Below are 21,969 nucleotides of genomic sequence, written 5' to 3' on the forward strand. Positions count from 1 at the left end.
ATGGAGTAAACAGGGAAAAAAAATGTGTAGTATGGACAGATGTAAAAACATCATGATAACTTCTTAGTTGAAATACATAAGAAGAGAGCTTTGTCTGTGTAGTTTAATGGTTTCCAGGTATGGAAATGACTAGAAGGAGGTAGAGGCACTCAGCTAGGTTTGCACCTGTGATTACAGGGTCATTGTGTAAAACCATAATGTAAACAAAACAGAGCAAAGATTGAATAAAAATCCTTGCATTATGAAACAGGAACAAATATTTAAAGCCCCATTTTCAAAAGCTGTGGGCATTCCTGGTGTAGAAGTGTGCCTCTAAAGGCAAATGTCAAAGCCAGAGCTCAGGTGCAGACAGCTGTTCAGTGTTTGCTGGAGTGATCTGTGGGCACATTCAGATGGCAGCTACGTGTCTCACACAGGTCCTGAACCTGCCTGAAGTGCCAGATCACAGATCATTGTCAGGAGGCTTCAGAGGACCTGCCAGTCAAGTAGGGAGGGTAGGATGCCTTGACCTCATACTGAAGCAGGCAGTGATATTTTGGGAGCAGCCCTAGCTAAACTTGTGCAAGTGAATTTGAGAAAATAGAATGATCTTTTTCTAGTTTTTGCCAAGTTTGAGGTGGAGAAACGGGGATTTGAGTGAACCCCAAGGGCTGATCTGAAAGGTGATGGTCTTCAGAAGAAATGTTGAGATTATTTCTGAGTGGTTTTTTGATCTATGGAAGCAGATGCAAGGGTCTTGATGTTGTCTTTGAATGGTTCAAGGATTTACTGCCCTCTAGCTCTTAGTAGCTTCTCTCTCAACCAGTGGAGATGCAGGAGGGAGCACTGTTGGCTCTTCTACTCTATCCAAAGCAATCTAAAGTTTAAATAATTTTCAGTCTCACTCACTGCATTTAAACAAAAGGGTGTCCTTCTGAAAGAAGGAAGTTTGTTTTTTGAGGTTTTTTTTACTCTGATGTGAATGTAATCCTTTATTCTTGTAGCAGGTTGTGCTTGACTTTGTGTGCATTTCCTCGCCCCTCTACACCTCACGTGCTGCTTTCTAAAATGGAAGTACTTACTCTTTACCCTGGTGGGGAAAGAGTAAGTGGGAAGAAGTGTGACTGAGATGGTGGAATAGATTTCTCTTCCTTTGCTTCCTCTCACCTTGTTGCCACCAGCTCTGTGTTGTGTTGAGCTGCCCTTCTGATCTGAGGTTTGCTTGCTGGTGGCTGTGACTCTCCTGTCATTAGATCAATGAGAAGAATATAGATCTTTTTTGAGAAGCTGAACTGATGGGCACCTTTACTTCAAAGGTGAAGCACAGAGGGAAACTTTGAAGCGACCACTAAAGCAAAGATCTGATCTGTAGAAGTGTTAAGCCTAAAAGCCAAGGCGTTTGTAGATTAGGAAATACCTGAAATGTAACTTCAAAATTCTTCTCTTCTGTGTAACTCCATTCTGATGTGCTTGCTAAATCACATTTACTTTGAATACAGAAAGAAACTTGATTTTTTTTTCCTTTCCTTTTGCAAACTAGAGGATGGAAAATAGGGCAACTTATTTCTAAATGATCCTGTGGAGAAAAGCAGGTCTAGAATGTCAAAGTTCAGATCTCGGGACAGCTGTGTGCAGCTGTAATGATAACGAGACTGCTGAAAATTAATGAACAATCATAGAGGAAGATAAGAGGAAGACCTGTCACATTTCCTGTCCAGCACTCCTGTTAATGAGTGCTGGCTGCTTACAGGATATTTGCTGATACCTTGTCCAACCTCATTTCAATTAATTATATTTCCAACACTTTTTTTTGGGAAGACAGTTTTTGCTATGCTATTTTTAATCAGCTTTTCCTAGTATTCCTTCTTTGCTTCTAAGTTTCTAGCTCTTGATGCTTTTGATTTTTCAGGTACCCACATGGCACCTTTCTTGATGCACAGCCTGGAAAGTACAGCAGTGTTAACCACTGTACAACTAGAGCATTAGGCTGCTCTACTTCCTGAGCAGCCCTGTAGCCACTATTGTGAGCATTGATTTTATTGCATTTTCTTAAAATTATGTTCAGAACTCTCAGTGGGGAGGTGCTTTTCACATCCCACCTGGAATCTCAGCAACCAGTATATTCCATCATCTCCTGGTTTTATGTCTCCCATTATCAGCAACTCAGTGTTTGTCTTTTTGCTAGCTATTTCAGTTAAGACAGAAGTTAAACTTCTGTGAGAGGAAAGTTAACTCACCCTCAACTTCTTCTGAAAAATCCACTCTGTTCTTGTCAATATTGCCTTGAGAGAGCAAAAGAAAACAGAGACTGGCTGATAAGGGTAGCTACTTTAAGATGTACAAGATGTCTGTTACCGAGTCATTGAAGTATATTGTGTTCAGAGCAATATATGTGCAGGACTGTGCAGGGTATTGTGCTGCAGTGTTCACTGTGATTACAGCCACTGGGACAAGTATTACAAGCAATAAATTTGTAGTATTTCTTACCATTTTAATCTGACTTTCGTGTATTGCACATTGCAGCAATGTTTCTTTGAGCTCCAGCTCCGAGGGTCCACAAGCAGCTCCCTGAAGTCAGTAAGAACCACAGAATTGCAGACCTAGGAGCAAATTTTCTGTCTACATCACAGAAATGATGAGAGGGTTGTGAGTGAATGTGTGGCTTGTTCTGTGCAAACTGTCCTTACAATTAATGCAAGTTAATTTCTCTGTCACTTGCAGCCTGGTCCTCTCTCTTCTTTAGAGAGTCTCCAGATGGTTGTTGTTTCTTGCCTGTCATTTGAATGTCTCCATAATGACAATCCATCAAATCATCTGTATCTTTGCACAGATAGTCCATTTAGGATTTTTATACACCTATTAGCATTCTGTTGAAGTAATCTGGGGCATGTATGAAACTCAATGAAAAAGGCTTTGACTGCAATGCATTGTAGTGTCCACAGAGCTATTGGGCTCATCATGCCAGTGTATTGGGGAGTTACAGGAAAGCTCAGGCCTGAAAGAACTCAGGCCAGGTAATGTGGTAAAACCATCTGAATCCTTAAATGTACAGTTTTTAAGATCAGCTTAGAAAATACATGATTCATTGTTATCTAGGGTTTCCTGATGAAGCATAAATAACAAAATAGAAATCTATTGCCTAGATCTTACTTCTTCCTCTGTAACTGTCTGCGTGTTTCTGCAAGTGAGATTGAAATCTGCTTCTCATCAAATGATTGAAAATTGCTGCCTTAAATTTTTGCCCTGTCAGTATCTTGTATTCTCCCTAGGCAAGCAGGGTCTTTGATAAAGAGGAAATTTGCTGGTTGTGACTTTTACTAATAGTATTGGGCATGTGCAGGGCTCAGTCTTGTGGATCCTCCTTGCAGAGTTCGTTTTTAACTCTGTGTCAGCTCAGCAAATTGGCCTTTTTGCCTTGCCCATTGCTATACCAGAATCAACTGGGAAAAAGCCTCCCTGGAAACTAATTGCTTCTAAGTGTGGTGTTCTCATTGTGCCAACCCCAATGCTGATTGTGAGCTGGGTTGTAGGGTGCAGGTTGTGCTTAAGCCTAGATTCTGTTTTCTGTCACCTGCACAATCCCTTGCTCTGCCAGTAAATGCAATGAAGGAAAGGAGAATGGGCTCCCCAGCATGGAAAAGCATCAATATTTAGAGTTAACTACAGATGCCAAGTCATATGGCATTCTGTACCATCATCCAAGTAGGGCATCACTCAACTTATATGCAGAAAAATCTGAGAACTGAGCAAAATAAGTGATCTGACTTCCAGCTGGGTGGTAAGAACATGCTCTCAGTTTAACTTTCTGGCAAGAGATTGTGCTTTCTGCTCATGGTGAGTTTGTGCAAGCTCATCAGCTGCAGTTCTCTGCTTCCATTTGTTGTTACAACAGCATGGGCTGCGCTCTCAGGCAAAAGGTGAATGTTACCCCCGTAAACCATATTACTGTGGGCTTTCTCTGAAGGACAAAGCCAGTTGAAAGGTATCTAATTTTATACAGATACCTGGTATTAGAAGAAGCTGAAGGTCTCCTGTGCTTCCCAGGAAGCTTGTAGTTTCTGTCTTGCTCAGCAGGCAGTGTAGTGTTTGCTTGAGCGGGTTCAGGGAGAAACGTCTTTGTGGGCCACACTGACCTTTCATGAAGACAGACCTGGTTGGTATTAATCACAAAGTGCCCATTTTGGAGCCCACGGTCCTGCTGATGATCTGTCCACTGCAGTAAAACGTTACATTTCAGTTGTTTTTTTGTTCCCTGCTTGTTGGAAGTGTTTTGCTGTTAACCTCCCGTTCAATTGTTTTTCATTTAACAGAAGATAAGATCTGGACTGAAGTGCAGCACAACAGCACAGGGCTGACCAGAGTGCAAGGAGCTGGTCCAGAGAAGCCCTACACCATGTCCTTCAACTACAGCAGCAGTGCAGAGCAGCTGGAGGCTGTGATAAACAGTGCTGAGTACTGCGAGCAGGAGGCAGCCTACCACTGCAGGAAGTCACGGCTCCTCAACACCCCGAGTAAGTGCCACCAGCACAAATCTTTCCTTCCTAACTCCTGTTGGTTGTACAGCAGGTAGAGGCCACGCTGAAGCTAAGGAGAAAAAAAAAAAGCCCAAACCAATAATAACCCCCAAATTAATAGTAACAATATGGAATAGAGTGAAAACCCCTTTACCGTTTTGGATTCTACTGTGCAGTGCCTGTGCTCTGGTGTAAGAAGGTCTGAGCTCCACAGGGGAGTTTGGACTCTACAAGTTTGTGCATGCCCAGACTCAGAAAACTTCTATGATGGAAAGTGCTACCTAGAAATCACAAAAAATGTATTTAGCTGATGGCAAATGGATTTTTTTATTCATTTACAGTTTTTCCTTGTAAATTAAAAACCATCCAGATTGCTCCAGACTCATAATGTTATGTAGGGGAGGGGTGTAACCTCTTCTGAGTTCCACAGCCCTGAATATCACCTTCAAAGTGCTTGCTAGTACAGTTCCTGGGGCAAAACTAACTTTCCCCTTGCAGTAGAAGGTATGCATTTTTTTTCTCTTTGTCTTAATGTAACAGAAAAAAGGAAGCAGAGGGTCCCATCAGTTTGTGTTTCTCTGCAGCACCAAATTTCCAGTAGCTACTCAGGATGTCTGGCTTCCAGTCAACTCTGTCTTGATGTCAGGATTTTATATTTGTTTATTTGGAGAGATGAATGACATTAAGGGAAGACTTGTGAATGACTTCCATGTCTCCTCTGTTAGTTATGATGTCTGTATTGTCCTGGTGATGATTTGATTATTAGCAACTCTTAAATGTGTTTGTAATTTAGAAGAAAGACCATGGAAAGCCTGAAGGGGAGTTTGCAGTAGGAGTTCCTGTTGTCTTAAAACCATATTGCCTAATGAGATGTGTCAAAACCCTCCTGGTTCCAGCAAAGTTACTATAATACTGATTTTTATGGATCCAGTAATCAGATGCCTTACAGTCAGTTTATTTTTAAAAGCTGTGAATTATGTCTTTTGTTATCATCAGATTTCCCAGCCAAGAATTCATTGTGTTGCTAATCTTTTCTTTAAAGAATGAAGTGTTAATATCAGCATCCAGGTAGAGCACAAAGGGAAAACAAACTGTGGGTATAACTGCTCATAAAGAAATGGAGTTGATGTCTTACAAGTACTTTCAGTGTTGCTGGCTTCTGTATCCCACAACACACTTGATATGGCTAAAAGATAAAACCCCACAGAGGCTAGTTCCAAAATGTTGTTTCAAGGATGAATGCCACAATATTGGAGCAAATCTGCATGTGTTTATTTTTGCACATTTCTGTGAGGCACTTGTTCATGTGTATGCAGGAATGTACACTGCAAATGGGTTTTGAGATGACTCTTGTATGTGGGACCTCTCTAAAGCTGGAGGCACTTCCTGAGAACCAAAACTTTTTGGGGAAAAAAAAAGAAGTAAAGATAATCTTGTGTAAATTGACAGTGTGCAAACTGTGCATCTTCAGGGCTAAAGCTATCAAACAGGCAGACAGGCTAAGAGGGCTCCTGACAGGCAGCTCATCATTGCTTGTCCAGGACCAAAGCTGTGGCTGATTTCTCTAGGGAAAGGATGTGGGGATGGTGTCCAGCAGTCTGGCTTGTGCACTTGCAACTGGTGCAGTGCCACTGTGCTCCCAACAGCTGACCACACAAGAACTGCACAACTCATTTATTTAGTCTTTTCTACAGCACCGGCTGATAAAAAACAATTGCAGTCTAGTGCTGTGCATGTTGTAGATACCATCATTTTTTCCCTCTGTTTTTCTTCTTTTAGTATGCTTTAATTACCCTTCCAAATTTGCCTTTTTTCATCCTCAGCTTTCTTAGTAGTCTAAGGATATGGCAAGATGTGAAACATGCTCAAAAATAACATTCCAGTTCTTGAAATGACAAGAAAAGGGTAATTTGTTCTTAACTGAGTATTAGGTATTTTTGTGGAAAAGCATTATTTTCCCCAAGCTCTACTAATTGATATTAATTTTGTAGTGAAATGCTGTTGTATTACAGAGGAGCTTAGAGACCAAGTAGTTGTGGTGTCTCTGAACACTATAGATGTCTTGAAGAGTTCTAGGACTTAAGGAATTTCCACTCCTAAACTTGAAGATGAGCTGCAAGTGTGAGTGACCTCAGGGTATTTTGCTGGACCTGCTGCAGAAGTTTCTCACCTGTGTTGTTTTTGCTAGATTTGGGACCAGAGAAACAGAACAAAAATCGAAACTCTTGGGTTTTGTTCCTTCGTTTGACCTAGCCTGAAGCACTGTGTTTTTCTGGGTTGCCAGGGTATCTTAATGTGTAATTGCTGTTAGTGTGCAACACTTCAGATCTGACTGTAGAATTCAATGTGCAATGCCCATGCATTAATGACAATACTGCATCTGCAGGCCAGCAGGAAATGTTACCTGACCTAATCCAGCTTGCTGAATTTTTCCACTTATTACCTCTGGACTGAGCCTAGTGGTGAATGCCTGATGGAAGGGCATCTCCCAGAGGTATATCTAATCTTGACAAAGTTATAAAAGTTCCTCTTCCAAAGGGGTAATCCAATCCAAAGAATTTCCAAAGAAATCCAATCCATTTCTGAGCTACCTCTCATTCTGGGCTTTGCTCTTTTTTTTTTGTTTGTTTTTTGTTTTTTTTCTTCACACAAGGGCATGGAACACATGATTAGGATATGACAGCTGGTAGCACCAACACACGAAATCCTTGTCTTCAGGATCTAAATACTATCATGTTTCACAGAGAAGCAATAAAAACATTTCCCTTTCCTTTTGCATCACAGTGTGAAGATGTATGTTGTTACATAGGAATTTTGGCTTTCACAGCTTTGACATGGGGCAAATGGGACAAGCAAGGCATTCTGTGCTGCCTCAGAGAGAAGCCCAGGGAGGCTCCTGGCTTGCTTAAAATTGTTCCAGTTTATATCAAGGAATTTCTCTTTCTTCTCTTGCTGATCCCTGCTGCCCTAAAGACGCAGGCACATCCTCAGCGGGTGTGACTGAGCGTGGTATCCCCCTCGAGTTTCTTGGATTTACATCTGCAATGTGTCAGACATGCAATCTGGCAGTTGGCAGAGGAGTTTACTCATCTCCACCTCCTGCTGTCTGAACAGCCTTATTGGTTCTCCCTGTCATACTACAGCTTAGATGCAAGCATGTCTTTGAAAGCAAAAATTAAATTGCCCTAAGCTGTAGTTGTGTAGATCTCTGCCATCAGACAGATTTTCAGGAGGTTTGTGAATGCTGCAATAGATGTCTGTCATCAAGGCATAGCTGGCTTTCTTGAGAAGGTGGCAAAGGAAACTTGTATGACCAGAAATCACAAGTCTCCTGTGACTTTCCCAGACCTTTTAGAGAAACACTAACATAGCCAGAGAAAATCTGATAGTGAACATTAATTAGGAAAGTAATCCACACTCTTAGAAAGAGATTGCAGACTTACTCTTACAAGTAAGGCCAAGTCAGGCAAGCAGGAGAGGAGTGGGGTGGGCAGGAAGCTTGAGCTGCCTCTGAATGTGCTCTCTATATTCTGAGAATATGAAAAAAAATGTAGCCCCCCCAGTGCTTTGATTTCCTTTCTTCATAGAGCATCTCAGGCAATACCTAAGGAAAGAGCATGTGTATGATGATAGCCACATGTGAGCAGATGCATGTTTAATTAAGCTGCTAACGTACAAGATATTTGAAGGTGTGAAAATATTAACTGAACAGCCCCCCAGCTCTTGACTGAATTTGCTCAGTTTTCTAGAAGCAGTGGGTGGACTCAAATGCTTGTCACTTGGGAAGCTTCCTCACATCCACCTTATCTAGGACTTAGCACAGTGATGGCTCTATCAGTGGCAGCATAGCTTGCTTTACAATACTTGGCTGACAGTCTGTCAAGTTCATAGCACATTTGTGTAGGCAGGGACTGAGAAAAGATCAGTCCAACAGAAAAATCAAAGAAATAGGAGTGTTTGTAGGTGGTGGGGTTTTCCTGACTTCTTCCTTATTTTTCTCTTTCCTGTAGAATTCCTATGCTATGTCACCTTAAGCTTTGATTTCAAAAACTGCATCCATCCTAAACTACACAGCTCTTCCCTGAACTTATGATCTGTCAAGTCTCACTATTATATGACTTGCACCCAGGTTTCCACCTCCTCTCCTCATCTTTGGTCCCCAGCTAGTCCCATATTTCAGTGCCAGGCTGCACCAGGTGTGTCCCACAGTCTGACCCCTTATGCCAGGCTGCTGGTTGCCCTCACTGCTGAATCACTGCATTTGCCCTTTGTACCTCTCTATTGGAGGGAAAGATGTAGTTCTGCCTCACAGCAGGGAACACATCATAATTTCTTAGGTTAGACTTAATTCTGTAGCTGAGACAGGTCAACTTTTCTTTTTCTTTATCTATGCCCTGTATGTTGCTCGAGCTTTGTCTGTGCAGGGTCCCTCCTCAGCTCCAGGTGAGGCCAGTGAGATGTGAGAGCAAAAGGTGCCAAGAAATGTTCTGCAGAGCCCTGCCTTCAGCAGTGGCTGCTGGAAAGATGCACACAAGGTTGCATGTCTTTAGCAAGGTGAGCACACAAGTTGATGTCTTTAGCACATCCCTCAATATGTCCCCATCACCCACAGCTACTCAGATAAGGGCATTAGCATTTATGCTATTGCCAATCCCTTTTAGTATCCATTATGGATTTGTTGCTCATAAACTTGTCTAATCACTTTTTGAACTTCGTTAGGCTGCCTGCCCTGTGTCCTTCTAGGAAAGCAAGTTCCAGGAGTTCCCCACTTGCTGTTTTACAGAACTACAATTTTTTAATGTGTTTTTAACTACTGTTCCTCTCAGTGCACTGAGTTCTTGTATTACAGGATGCAGTAGAGCACAGTTTTGTGCCCATCTAGAGCTTTTATAGTGCTTTTAGTTACTTATCTAGGACTTGCACTAACTCTGGTATTTTTCACCTGAAGTGCCCAGTTTTTTGATATATGGTTTGCCCCAAGGTTTCACCACTTTAGAGTAACTCTTTTAGAAGAAAGGAGTCTGAAGCCTGGGTTCTCTTGGAGTGTTTTACATAGATGTATCAGGAGGTGATATAAAATGACCTATAACAAGCAGTCATTTACCAATGGGGTTTTGCTCACTAGTATTTTATGCCTTTTAAATATAATTTCCAGTTTATCATTCCAGTACTTTCAATTGTTAATGCACTACCAGGGGACTATTTGTTCTTGTACAAAATAACTTTAAATTGTTATTGCATTACCAGGAGACTATTTTTCATTGCACAAAATAACATAGAACAGGGCAGTCTGCCCTCAAAAAGTGGCTTGTGTTGAAGGAGTGGTGGATAGGTGGCAGGTGTGGGTTGTGTGCTGCAATTATTCTTGGGTAAATAGGATCCCTTTTTTGAGAATGATTGACTTTCCATCTGTGTTTCCATCACCATGCCTTGTCTCTCCCCCCAAAGTGGCAGTGACAGCTTCTCATAAGCACAATTTTAGACAACTTGTGCTATATTTGGAGACTTTGGAACAGAGTTCACCATAGTAATGCAATGCAACCCCCTTATTTGCAGGGAGAGATATAGAGGCCATTTTTAAAGATGCTATGTTGGGTTTTGTGTGCAGCTGATTAAAATGCAGGGGGTCTAAGCAGAATACAAAACCTGTGGCATTGCAGAGGTAACTTGGCATGGAGCCTGCACACACCTGTGAGTAGCAGAAATATAATTTTCCCAGTTTCTGACCCTTTACTCCCCTTTCCCTCTACTATCCTCCCTGGATGGCAGGGAGGTACAGTGTGCTATAGCTGCCAAGCAAGGAATGGCAGTTACTTGCTGCTATTACTTCTCATCCAGGATTGTTGTGTTTCTCTGAGATTGAAATGCAGCCAAGAGGCTAAATGATGGGAAAAACATGGGAATAAATCCTTGCTCAACCATACACTGGATGGCTTCTAACACAGTGGAAGGAAAGCATGTTCCCTCCTTGAAACCCACTGCAGGAGAGGGCAGGCTGCTAATGCTACCTGACATAATTCTGCAGTGACACCAGCAGGGCAGCAGTCTCCTGGGATGGCTCCAGTGAACACTGGAGCACCATTATTTGTATTTGCTTTAGACACAACGTGTCAGGTGAATTTAAAAAAACACTTCTTCAAGTGAGGATTGAGGGAGTCGTGAGGAGAGAGCTTCTATGGTTGCACTCCTCTTTGCTTCTATCAAATACATCCTTCATATTTCTGCTGCCACTGGATATTTCTGTTGCTTTTTTTGTTGTGTGTTTTGTTTCAGGCTTTTTCACTTCCTTTAATTAATTTATTTTTTAAGTCTGAGGAACAGTTTTGGAATTATACTTTTATCAAATTTCATCTCATTTGAGACCTTTTACAGTTTACATAGAAAACATATTTACACTCCAAACCAAATAGATCTACTGTCTTTTACTGACATGGAACTTATCTTTTCCAGTATACAGGAAGCTTGAGCAGGGGTATTAATGAAGGTACATAGGACATGTAAATGAAATGTAAATCTAGACAACAGATTTTGAGCCTGAATTCTGGCATTAATTGCATACACTATTACTGGTGGTTCTGTGAGGAAGTCAGTGGTGAGCTGATGCTGCAAGATGTTTACTTGACCTCTACAATCTGTTGGTTTGGGACTTTTGATCCCAAGGAATTTCTGGTTTGGAGTAAAGTCAATGATATCTTTTGTTCAGCCTGTGAAACCTGTGGGATTGTATAAGTGCTCATAGCTCAGTAACGCTGAAAGGTTGAGTTCAGGGAATTCTGCAGTCCAAATAAGAGTTTGGATATTGATAGTTTTATGAGGCACACATGTGTGCCAGAATCAAGCACATCTTAATGATACCTCTGGCTTGAGAGACCCAGTTGTATAAACTATTCATACACACAGTTTGAAGAAGGACAGAATTCTTTCAAGCTATTTCAGCCAACATTCCCTTAATCATGAGTAGTAATAATCTCTTTTGTTCTTTTTTTTTTTAATTTGCATGACTCAGCATAATGTTAACAATAAATAAACAATGGTGATTAGAAACAAACAGCTAGTCCATGGTTTGTTATATTAGTGGGTCATTAGCTATGACAGCAACCTGTCCTCCATCCAAGGAAGAAAGCAGGACTGCTGCCTGAGCAGAAAAGTGTGCCTTCTCCCTCATTAGAGCCGCAGCAGGGAGCGTGTTCTCATCACACCTCCATTTGTCTGCTTCTTTCAGCTGTCCTACTTTAAACATCCTGGGCTCCTTTAGACTCAGACTGTCTTACTGACATTAAAACTAATTTGTCTGTCAAATTTGGGCCAGTGCAGAGAGTGATGTTTTCTGATTTTGCAGAGCAGAAATGTAAATTACAGCAGTGGAAGAGCTCTCATCTAACCTCTTCCACCAAGATGCCACATGAGTGGAAATAGTAAATGGCAATAGTAATTTTCATTGGTATTTACATTATTTTTGAGGATAAAAAAGCATTTGTGGCTGTAATTTCTCGGTTTTATGTGTGTTCTGGGTTCATTTTACTCTTCTTTTAGCCCTGGGGAAGAAGGTAGTTGCATAGCAAGGCACTTGCAGAAATCAGATGGGATGGAACCCCTGTGCTTAGATTTTGTTGGAATTGGTTTGACCTGTCCAGGAAAAGAGAGGTATTAGGAGGCTATGCACCAAAAGATCAATAGCAGAACTTAATCATATAGGTAATTAGGAGGAAAGAAAATGCAACTCTATGATAAAAAATGAAAGGTTTTTTGCTCCGAATAATTAGCTTACTGCTCAGATTCGCTGCCTGTAAATCTGAAGTCCAGAAATTTTACTCCCATTGCAGGAAGGTAGCCATGAAAAATTTATTTTCATGTTTGAAAGTGGGAACACAGGAGAAAAGAATCTATGAGTCAGCTGAAGGTGGCATTTTGACATTACTTGGTGCTCAAACAAAAAGGGAACAAAATCTTCCCTAAGCAAAACGCTAAACTAAATACTCTTACATGAGCTATCTGGTGTTAAAAGGGGCATAAAGGTAGCTCTTCTGAGTTTCTTTTACTTCCTTTTATAAAAAGAACTCCCCAAAATGTAGAAGATAAAGGATACTTTGAGAAAATGTTTCCAGACACTGAGAAAAAAAGTTGTGTACTTCTTCCACTCACAAGAAGCACCTAAAAGCAATTTAGAATTGTTTGCATCCCCCCAAGCTGGACTGATCTGGAGAAGAGCAGATCTGAATGGGACTTGACGAGTAGTTAGAAAGATGTGGTGACTTGAAAGAAAATAACCCCTCTAAAACCTTCTTTAGAGAAGCTTTTTTGTTATTTGCTTGGCCCTGAAGATTGAGAACAAAAATAAAAAAGCTTTTGAGCCTGAATCTTTTCCAAGTCCTTTTGACAAGAGAAAGACTCAGGCTGGTTTAGCCAAGGTATGTATTCCTACTTGGTCTGTCTAGGACTCAAAACAACATCAAGAGCCTTCTTCCTTTACTCTCAAGAGCAGAATTGAGAAGCCCCAGAAGAAAAGTTTTTTGGTTTTGTTTTTGTTTTTTTTTAACATTAGCATTTAGAAAGGTTAACCAATTAATATGTGCAGTTCTCCTGTAAAGGTAGCTTTCTTGTTTAGCAGAGAAGAAAATTGAGGCATCAGGCTGCAACTGACACCAATTTTGCCTGAAATTGGAATGGGCCATTCGATTGAATTAAATGTACCCCTCCAAAACCAATGGCACAGTTCTTGTAGCCACAAAAAATGACCATTCAAGTGCTTCTCCTTCAATGAGCATTTTTTTAAATCCTGCTTTGGGGTCCTGTTTCCCAGAGCCTCCACGCTCAAAGCAGTGGCAGTTTTCTAGGTCACTTCCTTCCCAGTGCACACTTATGTTCTGGATTCATGAAAAGAGATTGTGTTGCATTTTGTTTACTACCTCTGTGAGACATTCTAGGGCCACTAGTCAATCTGCAGAACATTAGAAGTACCTTCTTAATAGAGGCAGAATTTTACTGAGTGAATAATTACATCCTGTTAGTGCTGAAGTAATCACCTTACATACAAGCAATGCCTCCAGAGGGAGGTATGTCCTTTCCAAAATGCCACCCTGGACAGTTCATTTTACATCCATACAAAGCTCCAGAATCTGTCTGACCATATTGCACTACAGGTTGTCATGTTTTCAGAGGATGAAATTTATGTTCCATGAAATATGCCATTGCCAAAATTAATAGGTAAATGAACAAAGTGAAACAGACCATTAGAACAATTGTATTATCACAGTTGCTGGGTTGTGGCACAAAAGCAGAAACTAATGGGTAAACATAACCATATTATAGCGACAGGAGCCATCAGTGTGCACAACTGTGGTTACACAATGGAAGGCACTCAACCGATGTGAAATATGATCTAGCAGTCAGGCCAGTTGCAGGTAATCTTGCTTGGAGCAACACTTCCCTTGGCTGGTATGTTTTAGCTGATGGAAAATTAAAAATATCGCCTATTTCACTCCTGTTCTACTGGAATTTCAGTTTCACTTTGACAATTTTTGTAATTCTTTTTTTTTTTTTCATATCATTCTGGGCAGTGATACTGAGATTTTTCTCTTTGCAGAAATTTTCCAAGGCATGAACAGATTGTTCCTGAATGTTCATGTAAATAGGAGTTCTGCCAATGCCCTTCAGAGTAAATGTTCACTCTAACACCTTGAAATCTTTGATGCCCTTGCCTTTATTTCTGCTCCAAAGCAATGATTCGTAATTTTAAGTGAACACTCAAACAATATCTAATCAGGATAAACAATTCTGAGCCTGAAGTGTGTTTATATAACATGATTAAAAAGCTTTGAATGGCTAACAGAATCATAACATTCTATTAATGGATAGCTTGAGAGAAGCTACAGTAACGAATTATTCAACTGAAAAATTACAAAGCACAAAGATATGCAGGATCAGATCCATTGGATTCCATATATTTGTACTGATTTAGGCAGGTAAGATGGTAGATTAACTCCTTAATTTTTATATCTTTCACTAAATACCACTTTAGTATAAAACAAACTAAAAAACACAGACACATTTTAAAAACTGAGGTATTTAGAGGAGCTAACAAGTTCAACCATAGCTGGTTAATGCAGTATTTACAATCAGCACCTAGCACTTCAGCACTGATAGTTTGAAAAAGCTAGCACTCGTTCTTACAGAGGTTTGCCCTGCAATACTGAAGTAGAGAGGCATCTTTAAGCCTGGTTACTGGAGTGGTGTAATATAAATTAAAATACCATCTCTGGCCATTTGCTGGAGCCAGGATTGATGCAGGAGCTCCTCCAGATCACTGTGCCGCTCAAGAGTTTACTCATGCAGGAGGACTTAGTGACTGACTAAAACATATTCAGAGCTGCTTTATTCTGCTAAAGTGGTTCAAAGTAGTTGGAGCACAGGAGAGAGCTGGGTGCTCAACTGTTTAGCTTTCTCTCTCAGAGATATCACTCCATACATATGCAAAAAATAATCAGTTACTTTGGTCTTCCCCGAGCAAGATCTTTCAAAGGAATGTCTAGCAGGGAATGGGGTCCTAATAATGCTCTGGTACAGAGAAGGCTACAATGGTTCAGAGCCAGCCTGAGCTACAGCCAGCATTGCTAATTGCTTCCTCACATGGCAGACCAACCAGGGATTTCTCTACACCGCAAAATAAAACTGTGTAAGTGTTAGATATGTGTCATACATGTGATTTAGCTATGTTTCATCAGCACTTAAGTGTTTCCACTGAACAGTATGTGAACTTACGTAACTTCTGCCCCCTGGTGCATTAGTTGTACTTGTGTTTTGACCTTATGCTAGTTCTTACTGAATAGATACCCTTTGCTGCTTTCACCCATGGAAAACACGAAGCCAGCTGAGGTTTAAAATGCACAAGTAAATCTTGAAATTAGAGTCCTCAAAGTCCTGCTTCCATTTATCAAGAGAATGCTGTCTTACTGTTACACCATGCTACTTAAATGTGAGATATTGCTATGATGAGTGTAACCTATGACAAAAAAAGTGAAAACTTGAATACGCTAAATGCAGAATTAGGTGACTAGTTGAGTGATAATATATTGCCTAACCTAATGAAAAGACATTACCTTTGAATAATGGACCACATCGTAGATTAAATTATCCCAAGGCAAGGTAGTAGGTGCTTCATGCAGACAAGGTCAATTACCTTATCCGGAAGAGCCTGTTTGAAGTGTATTATGAATAATTCACAGACATAGAAATTAGCTTTGAAAAAGTGTCCCAGCTATAATGTGGTGAAAGCATTCAATTTCTTTTTTAATGTATTTAAGATAACACCCAAAGGACAATTATGGCTGCTTAACTGTAAGACTACTTAAATGACAAGGAATGACAATTGTGTGGTCAAATTCACATTAATGCATTATGCAAAGGGAAGCATCTCCACCATGGTGTGATGCTGTCAGGATACAAGTAACAGATTTCAAACCTCATACTGTATTTTTAAACACTGAATGAAATTTGATCAAAGACTGATTAATTTATTAACCTTTCTCAATGGAGAAGACGCAGTTGTTGCTGTAGTAGCTTTGTTTACTCTTGTTGTTCAGGCCTTTTAGTTCTTTGACTTTCTGATATGGAAACGAAGGTTGAGAGTGCTTAAATCACTTGTGTGATTTTGGAGAGTCTAACAAATGCAAGGGTAGAACCAGACCTTTTTATTTTCCATCGTTAATCAGAAGACCAGTCTTCTGCTATGAGCACTAAATTAGGCTCTTTCCAAGTCGGTATTGTTCCAATCTAGAACTATTTAGCATTAGAGTCAAAATGATGGCAGTAGCCATGGTAGCAGAATGCATACTCACTTGACATATGGTGACCTTAGGTGTGAATTAGAAATGCAATAAACCTCTAAGTCTGGGGATTAACTTGCCCTCTCAGCATATTTTGATTCCACAGGCAAAACAATAACCTTAGCTTTCTCTCTTTGACTTTGCAATAAGTGGTAACGGCCAGGGGAAATCCCTCAGGGGCTGCAGTTTTCTAAGATGCCTGGCAAGAAGATGGCTAATTCATCAGGTATGTATTTAAGTGCTGAAATGTAATAGTGACATTTCATGGCCTCTGAGTTTACCAGCTTTATTTGCTTGAAAGGGAGAGTTCAGCAGAATTTTAGAGGGTGCTGTGGAATCGTGTATCTAATGAGGCGTACAGCCTTCCCAGTCCTGTTTCCGTTCACCTCAATGTCAAGAATCCCATTTAGCTCAGCAGGAGCAGGAACTGGGACCCTGGAACTTTCAAAGGATGGTTTGAATAAAGAGGGATAAAAATTTGATACAGACTCCATTTATAAAGCAAGCTGTTAAAATATATGATGAAGTAGGAAACCACCACGAAGAGATAGGAATGGAAACTTCCGTTAAAGCAAACACACTGAAAAATGTTGGTTTTTTGCATGAGTTAGGTTTTTTGTATTCTCCATTGTCCATCTTTTCTTTAAGGATCAATTTGTTAAAAAAGCTCAAGAATTTCCTTTCCTTTCACTTCACACAGTCCTTGGCCTCCACCCGCGTGTTTTCTGTGAGGGCTTGATAAAGACTAATCTCTGTCTGAGAGACTTGCAAGCTGATGTTCTTATTTGCATGCAGGAATGTGAACAGATGTTTACATAGTAGTGTTAAGTAGGACAGCTGTTTGGGCATCATTTATGTATTCCATTTAAAAGCAAAGTTTTATGGTTAAAATTTTTACTCACAATGTGGAAGAGAAAAGAAATCTAAATTCAGACAAATGCATTTCTTCCTGTGCTAGGGGTGGCTTCCTTTAAAAACTCATCAGTTTTCTGTATCTCTGAATTTACAGCATCATACAGATACCTCTTTCCTAAACCTCTGGGCAAATGCACCTTACCTTGGCTGGTTGCCTGTGGGTGGAAGAAAATATACGGCACAACATCAACATTGCTAAATGCTATTTGACTGAGGGAAGAAAAATAGCCCTGAGATTAGGGCAGGGAAGTTGTCCCTTTTCTTTGCAGGAGATGGCTTATTGCTGATTGTTTCTGCAGTCTGTTTGTAATGAAGTGTGCATCAGGGTGATATTTGCCTTTGCATTTGTTCTGCTGTTCAGATGGGCAAAAATCATTAAAGTGCGTTAGAGCCATAAACATGTAACTTGAATTTATTAATTTCCTAGCATAAATCTGCATAGAAAAGCTTCCATTATGGAGGTGTACATATGCATGAAGTATATCTATAGAGAGAAGATGTTGGAGGGAAGGGGCTCTCATATATTTTTAAAAGAAGTTTGCCCCTCAGGGATTTATATTCTAAATATGAGGCTTGGGTCTGATCTTGTTCGTGATTTAATTTCCCCTGAATCCTGTCCCCCTAGGGCTCCATATTTGAAAAGAATTATGTAGACAGTGAAATGGAAGTGGTTGATCCCTGTTACTTGCATAGTGTTTTGTTTGGAGAACTCCAATGTGTTAATACCTGGTCAAAATCCTACACCAATCTGAGAGAAAAACTTACCTGCCTCAGTTGTGGTGTTTCCACCCAAGCACCACTACCTGACAGAGATGCCTGCATCTTTTCAAGCCAGTAGTTGACAGGATTTGTAGTAAGTTGTACTTGGCTAGAGGAAATTCACTCAACTAAGGAGCCTTACTGCTGGAAGGAAAGCTGGTGATGGATGTGATGGTCTTATGGACTTCTGATTCACAGCATCAATATAGCCCAGGAAGGGTTTGTCTCATCAGTTTTGACAAAAGGCCTATGGTAGAGAGTTATCTCATATGTAGAGTTCTTGATTCTCACTCTGTGATGCTTGTAGATAGAATGGCTCCTGTGCTGGTTCTTTCTCTCACCATTAAATACAGAAGACACATAGGCCTGTTCAGCTTTGGAAAGAGAGGAAGGACTAGGGCTTCTCGAGGTTGCATGGTTGTCATTCTTCTGCAGCCTCTGCCCATTCCCGTATTCACTGCAGTGCTAAAGTACAGCTCAGTTCTTCCTTCAGCTCCAGGAGCAGAAAACTGTCTTCAGCTGCATAATAATCTCTGTTAGTGACAGCAGAGCTGCAGAGCAGAGCTGAACAGTTCATATTCTATCCACTACAGTCTGTGCAGGAATGTAAATACACACCCATGTTTGTTATAGCTGTGTAGAGAGATACACAGGAACCTGAGACCAATTAAGCAGCAAAAATAGAAGATCTATTTGAAAGATGTGAACCTGTTGCTAACAGGGTGAAGAAAAAAGAGCTGCAAATTGATTAAGCAGTCCCACAGAGAAGACAGATTGTTGTCATCCTGACCTTTAAGGCTGGTCAGGATATATCAATAGAAGCATCTTCTGAGTACAGTGGTTTATGATTCTTTTTCATTTACATTCTCTTGTTTTTGCCTTTACGTGCTGGCTTGGAGCCAGTTCATTTCATGGTCTTGCCTATACATATGTTCTGCTACAGCTGCATTTTTCCAAAGTGCCCAATTTCACAGCACTCCAGCCTTCCTTAGGATGACAAATGGTACCCCTGCTGCTCTGACCAACAGAACTGTAATTGCAGCCTGAGACAGGGACAGCTGAACTAAGGCCATGCTGCAGTTTGGGTATATCCTTAAGTTGAAATCTGACTGCATGTGTTTATTGTAGCTGAGTTTCCGATTCCACCACTCAAGGCATTAACTGCTGACATTAATTGTAACATTGAGGAAAGCAGAATTGCTCTGCAGTTGAAAGCAGTGTCAAATCAGCAGTTATTTATTTACAATTGCTCTGTAATGTGTTGTAACACATCAGACTATAAAGAAGTTTAATGAGTTGCAGTAATGCCTCTCAGAGATACTGGAACACAGTTCAACAAGTTATTGGGAGGCTTTTTGTTCACTTTTTTTGGTTGGTTGGTTTTTTGTTGGTGTTTTTTTTATAAAGCTTAAAACCAGACTTTCTGCACTGCTGTGCAGGACTTTTTTGATCATAAGAGGTACAACTCAGAGTTGTCTTTTGCCAACTAACACGCTTTGAGAACAAAAAATAAGCAATCCAGTTCAACTGGCCCAGTGAGATTTAGTTCAGTAGGGATGTGACAAAAGGGTAGGAGGAGAGGCTCAGAGTGTGGTTTCTACGCTGTCCAAGCTGCCTTGCTAGCTCATAATTGGTGTAAGGCTCAGAAATGTGCTTATATTATTCTCTGAGCTCTCGTTTGGGTGTTGGTGTCATTTTGTACTTGTTTACAATTTCGGTCTTGTAGAAGACAATGGATATATTGCATGCTCTTCCCAGGGACTTTACAGCTTTTTTTGCCATTAAAAAAACAAACAAACAAACCACCAACCAAACAAAAGTCCTCAATGAAAGCAAAATAAACAAAACCTCCAAACTTAGGGCTTTTTATCTATGACTGCATGGGGAGAGATACTGGACTTCCCCCCTACCCAAGATACTCAGGTAATATTACAGGACTTGAGATAAAGAACTTGAGATGTGATATCATTTTCCAAAGGTGTCTTTTCAAAACAGAAATGCCATCCTAATAATATCTGAGTGTGCTACTATCAGTTTTAAGAAAATCCTCTAATTTATTTAATTAGAGATTCCAGCTTTAAAGTGATTAGCAATATGTTATCTCTTCTAATTTATGTTCTATTAAGACTGTTTTTCTATTTTTACTGCAGTTCAGCTATTCAGCATATTAATTGATGATATTTTCTGATTTCTTTAAGATCAATCTGAGCCATGAAATTCAGTAGTTATTATAAGCCACTTACAGGAGCCAGCCAGTGGTTGCACTCCAAAAAGGCACGCTGTGGAAATGACGTTGTCCTAATGACTTTCTGGTCAGATTCACCCCATGTAAATAGATGTTATTCTCTGTCAGCTGTGCTGTATTAACCTGGGAGCTGAAGGACAAGGTGTGTTCTCGTTTCTTCATGAATCAATAGTGCTAATAAAGATTCTCTATACCTGAATCTAGATTTTATTATTCCTAGAAGCTGCTATTGCCAGTGCAATGGGAACAAAATTAATCTGTCTTTTGTGGAGGGTTGTCAAATCTAAAGACAGTCCATTTGAGCCACTAGTGAGTGTATTGGTGCAATGTGAGCAGGGGTAAAAAAGTGATAATAAGGATCATTTTCTCATTATTAATGCTAGTAGTTAAAACTGCATATACAGGAAACAGTTCTGTTGAGTAAGGTAATTCCATTTTTACTCAGACACTTTTCAAAATAAAGGAGTAGGGAAGAACTGTTATTAGTGCATGTAGTTTCTCCCAAAGGACCAAGCAAAGATTGCTTTCCACAGCATGTTTTTCTGTAACTCATCCAGTCTCCTATTAAATGTCCCAAATGTCCCCATTTTATCTATTTCCTTTTTCTAGTTAATCTACTTGCATCTCATTGTGGGCATAATCCAGCCAACTGTCCATGATTTCTAGCAAGAATTGAATTAATCCTTGATTAATTCAACTCAACTTTGCTCCAGCTGGCTTGTGTTCATAAACAAGCTACCTGCTCTGAGTTATACCCTGACTTTCAGACCACTTTTAGACCAGGCTTTTGCCCTGGGGTTTTTTGGGCTTTCTTGGTGCAAGGCTCGGGCTGGTAGGCAGGTGAAGCACCTGAGCCTGGGAGCTGTGCAGAGCTGGGGACTCCATGGTTGCACCAGGTGGAGTACAGGAGGTCCAAAGTGCTACAGTTAAGGTCATTACTCTTCATCCATGGCCAATCCCAAGGGTTTGAGCCGTCATGATGGATAATTCAAGAGTAAATAGAACAAATATAAGTAAATTTTTTTTTTTACCCCCTTTAAAAATAGGTTCTTCAGGCCTGTATATCACCTGCTGCATACTTGCAGATGGTGCTTTTGCTTGGCTCAGTAACAGCTACAGAGTTTTTCTAAGGAATTCTTACATCCTGAATCTGTTTCAGAACAGCAGGAGGCAGGACTCAACTTCTCCAGAGGTCCTGTCCAGCCTCAGCTGTTCTGTCTTCTGTGAACAGCCTGATGCTCAGTGAGTGCCAATCTGCACAGCTACCCTGATTTCACTGGAGCTGGACGCTACTATGCTGGTTCCTGGATCTGTCTGTTATTATTCCTGGAAAATAATAGGAAATCACTAAGCTATAAAGTGTTTCTTCCTGGAGGTCTTTCCTGGGACAGTTGCTTATAATGTAGCTTTACTGTTCTGTAAAAGTTTTCTCACTTCAACATTTCCATGAATAATAGCTGAATACCAAGTTTTCCTGTGGTAAAATGATTGGTTTATGGTTTGATGCACCATTCATAGTCATTGATGCTTCAACTATTCCCCTCTGTCCTCTGCAATCTTATTTCTAGCCTCTGAAAGTGCTTTCATCTATGAAAACTTAAATAGCATTTAAGAACAAAAACTGCTGTGATAAACTACTACTCTCACCTTGCAATATTTTATAAGGTGCATTAGTTCAGTGCTCTCTTTCCTGTGGCCTTTCCCTGTGGCCCTTTCACATCCATTATAAAATGCT

At 40.4% G+C, this 21,969-nt stretch overlaps 1 protein-coding gene across 1 annotated transcript in view; it reads left to right on the forward strand.

Annotated features, from left to right (window-relative positions):
- The window catches only part of CNTNAP5 (contactin associated protein family member 5), a gene marked incomplete at its 5' end in the record, with an annotated part of 260,854 nt that overhangs the window by 180,350 nt on the left and 58,535 nt on the right, over nt 1-21,969 (forward strand). The window contains one exon of the mRNA XM_084209565.1: nt 4,290-4,490. Coding sequence (XP_084065691.1) covers nt 4,290-4,490 — 201 coding nt within the window. The remainder of the gene's footprint in view (nt 1-4,289; nt 4,491-21,969) is intronic.

Source organism: Fringilla coelebs, assembly GCF_963513975.1.
Source record: "Fringilla coelebs genome assembly, chromosome: 7".
Lineage (NCBI taxonomy): Eukaryota > Metazoa > Chordata > Aves > Passeriformes > Fringillidae > Fringilla > Fringilla coelebs.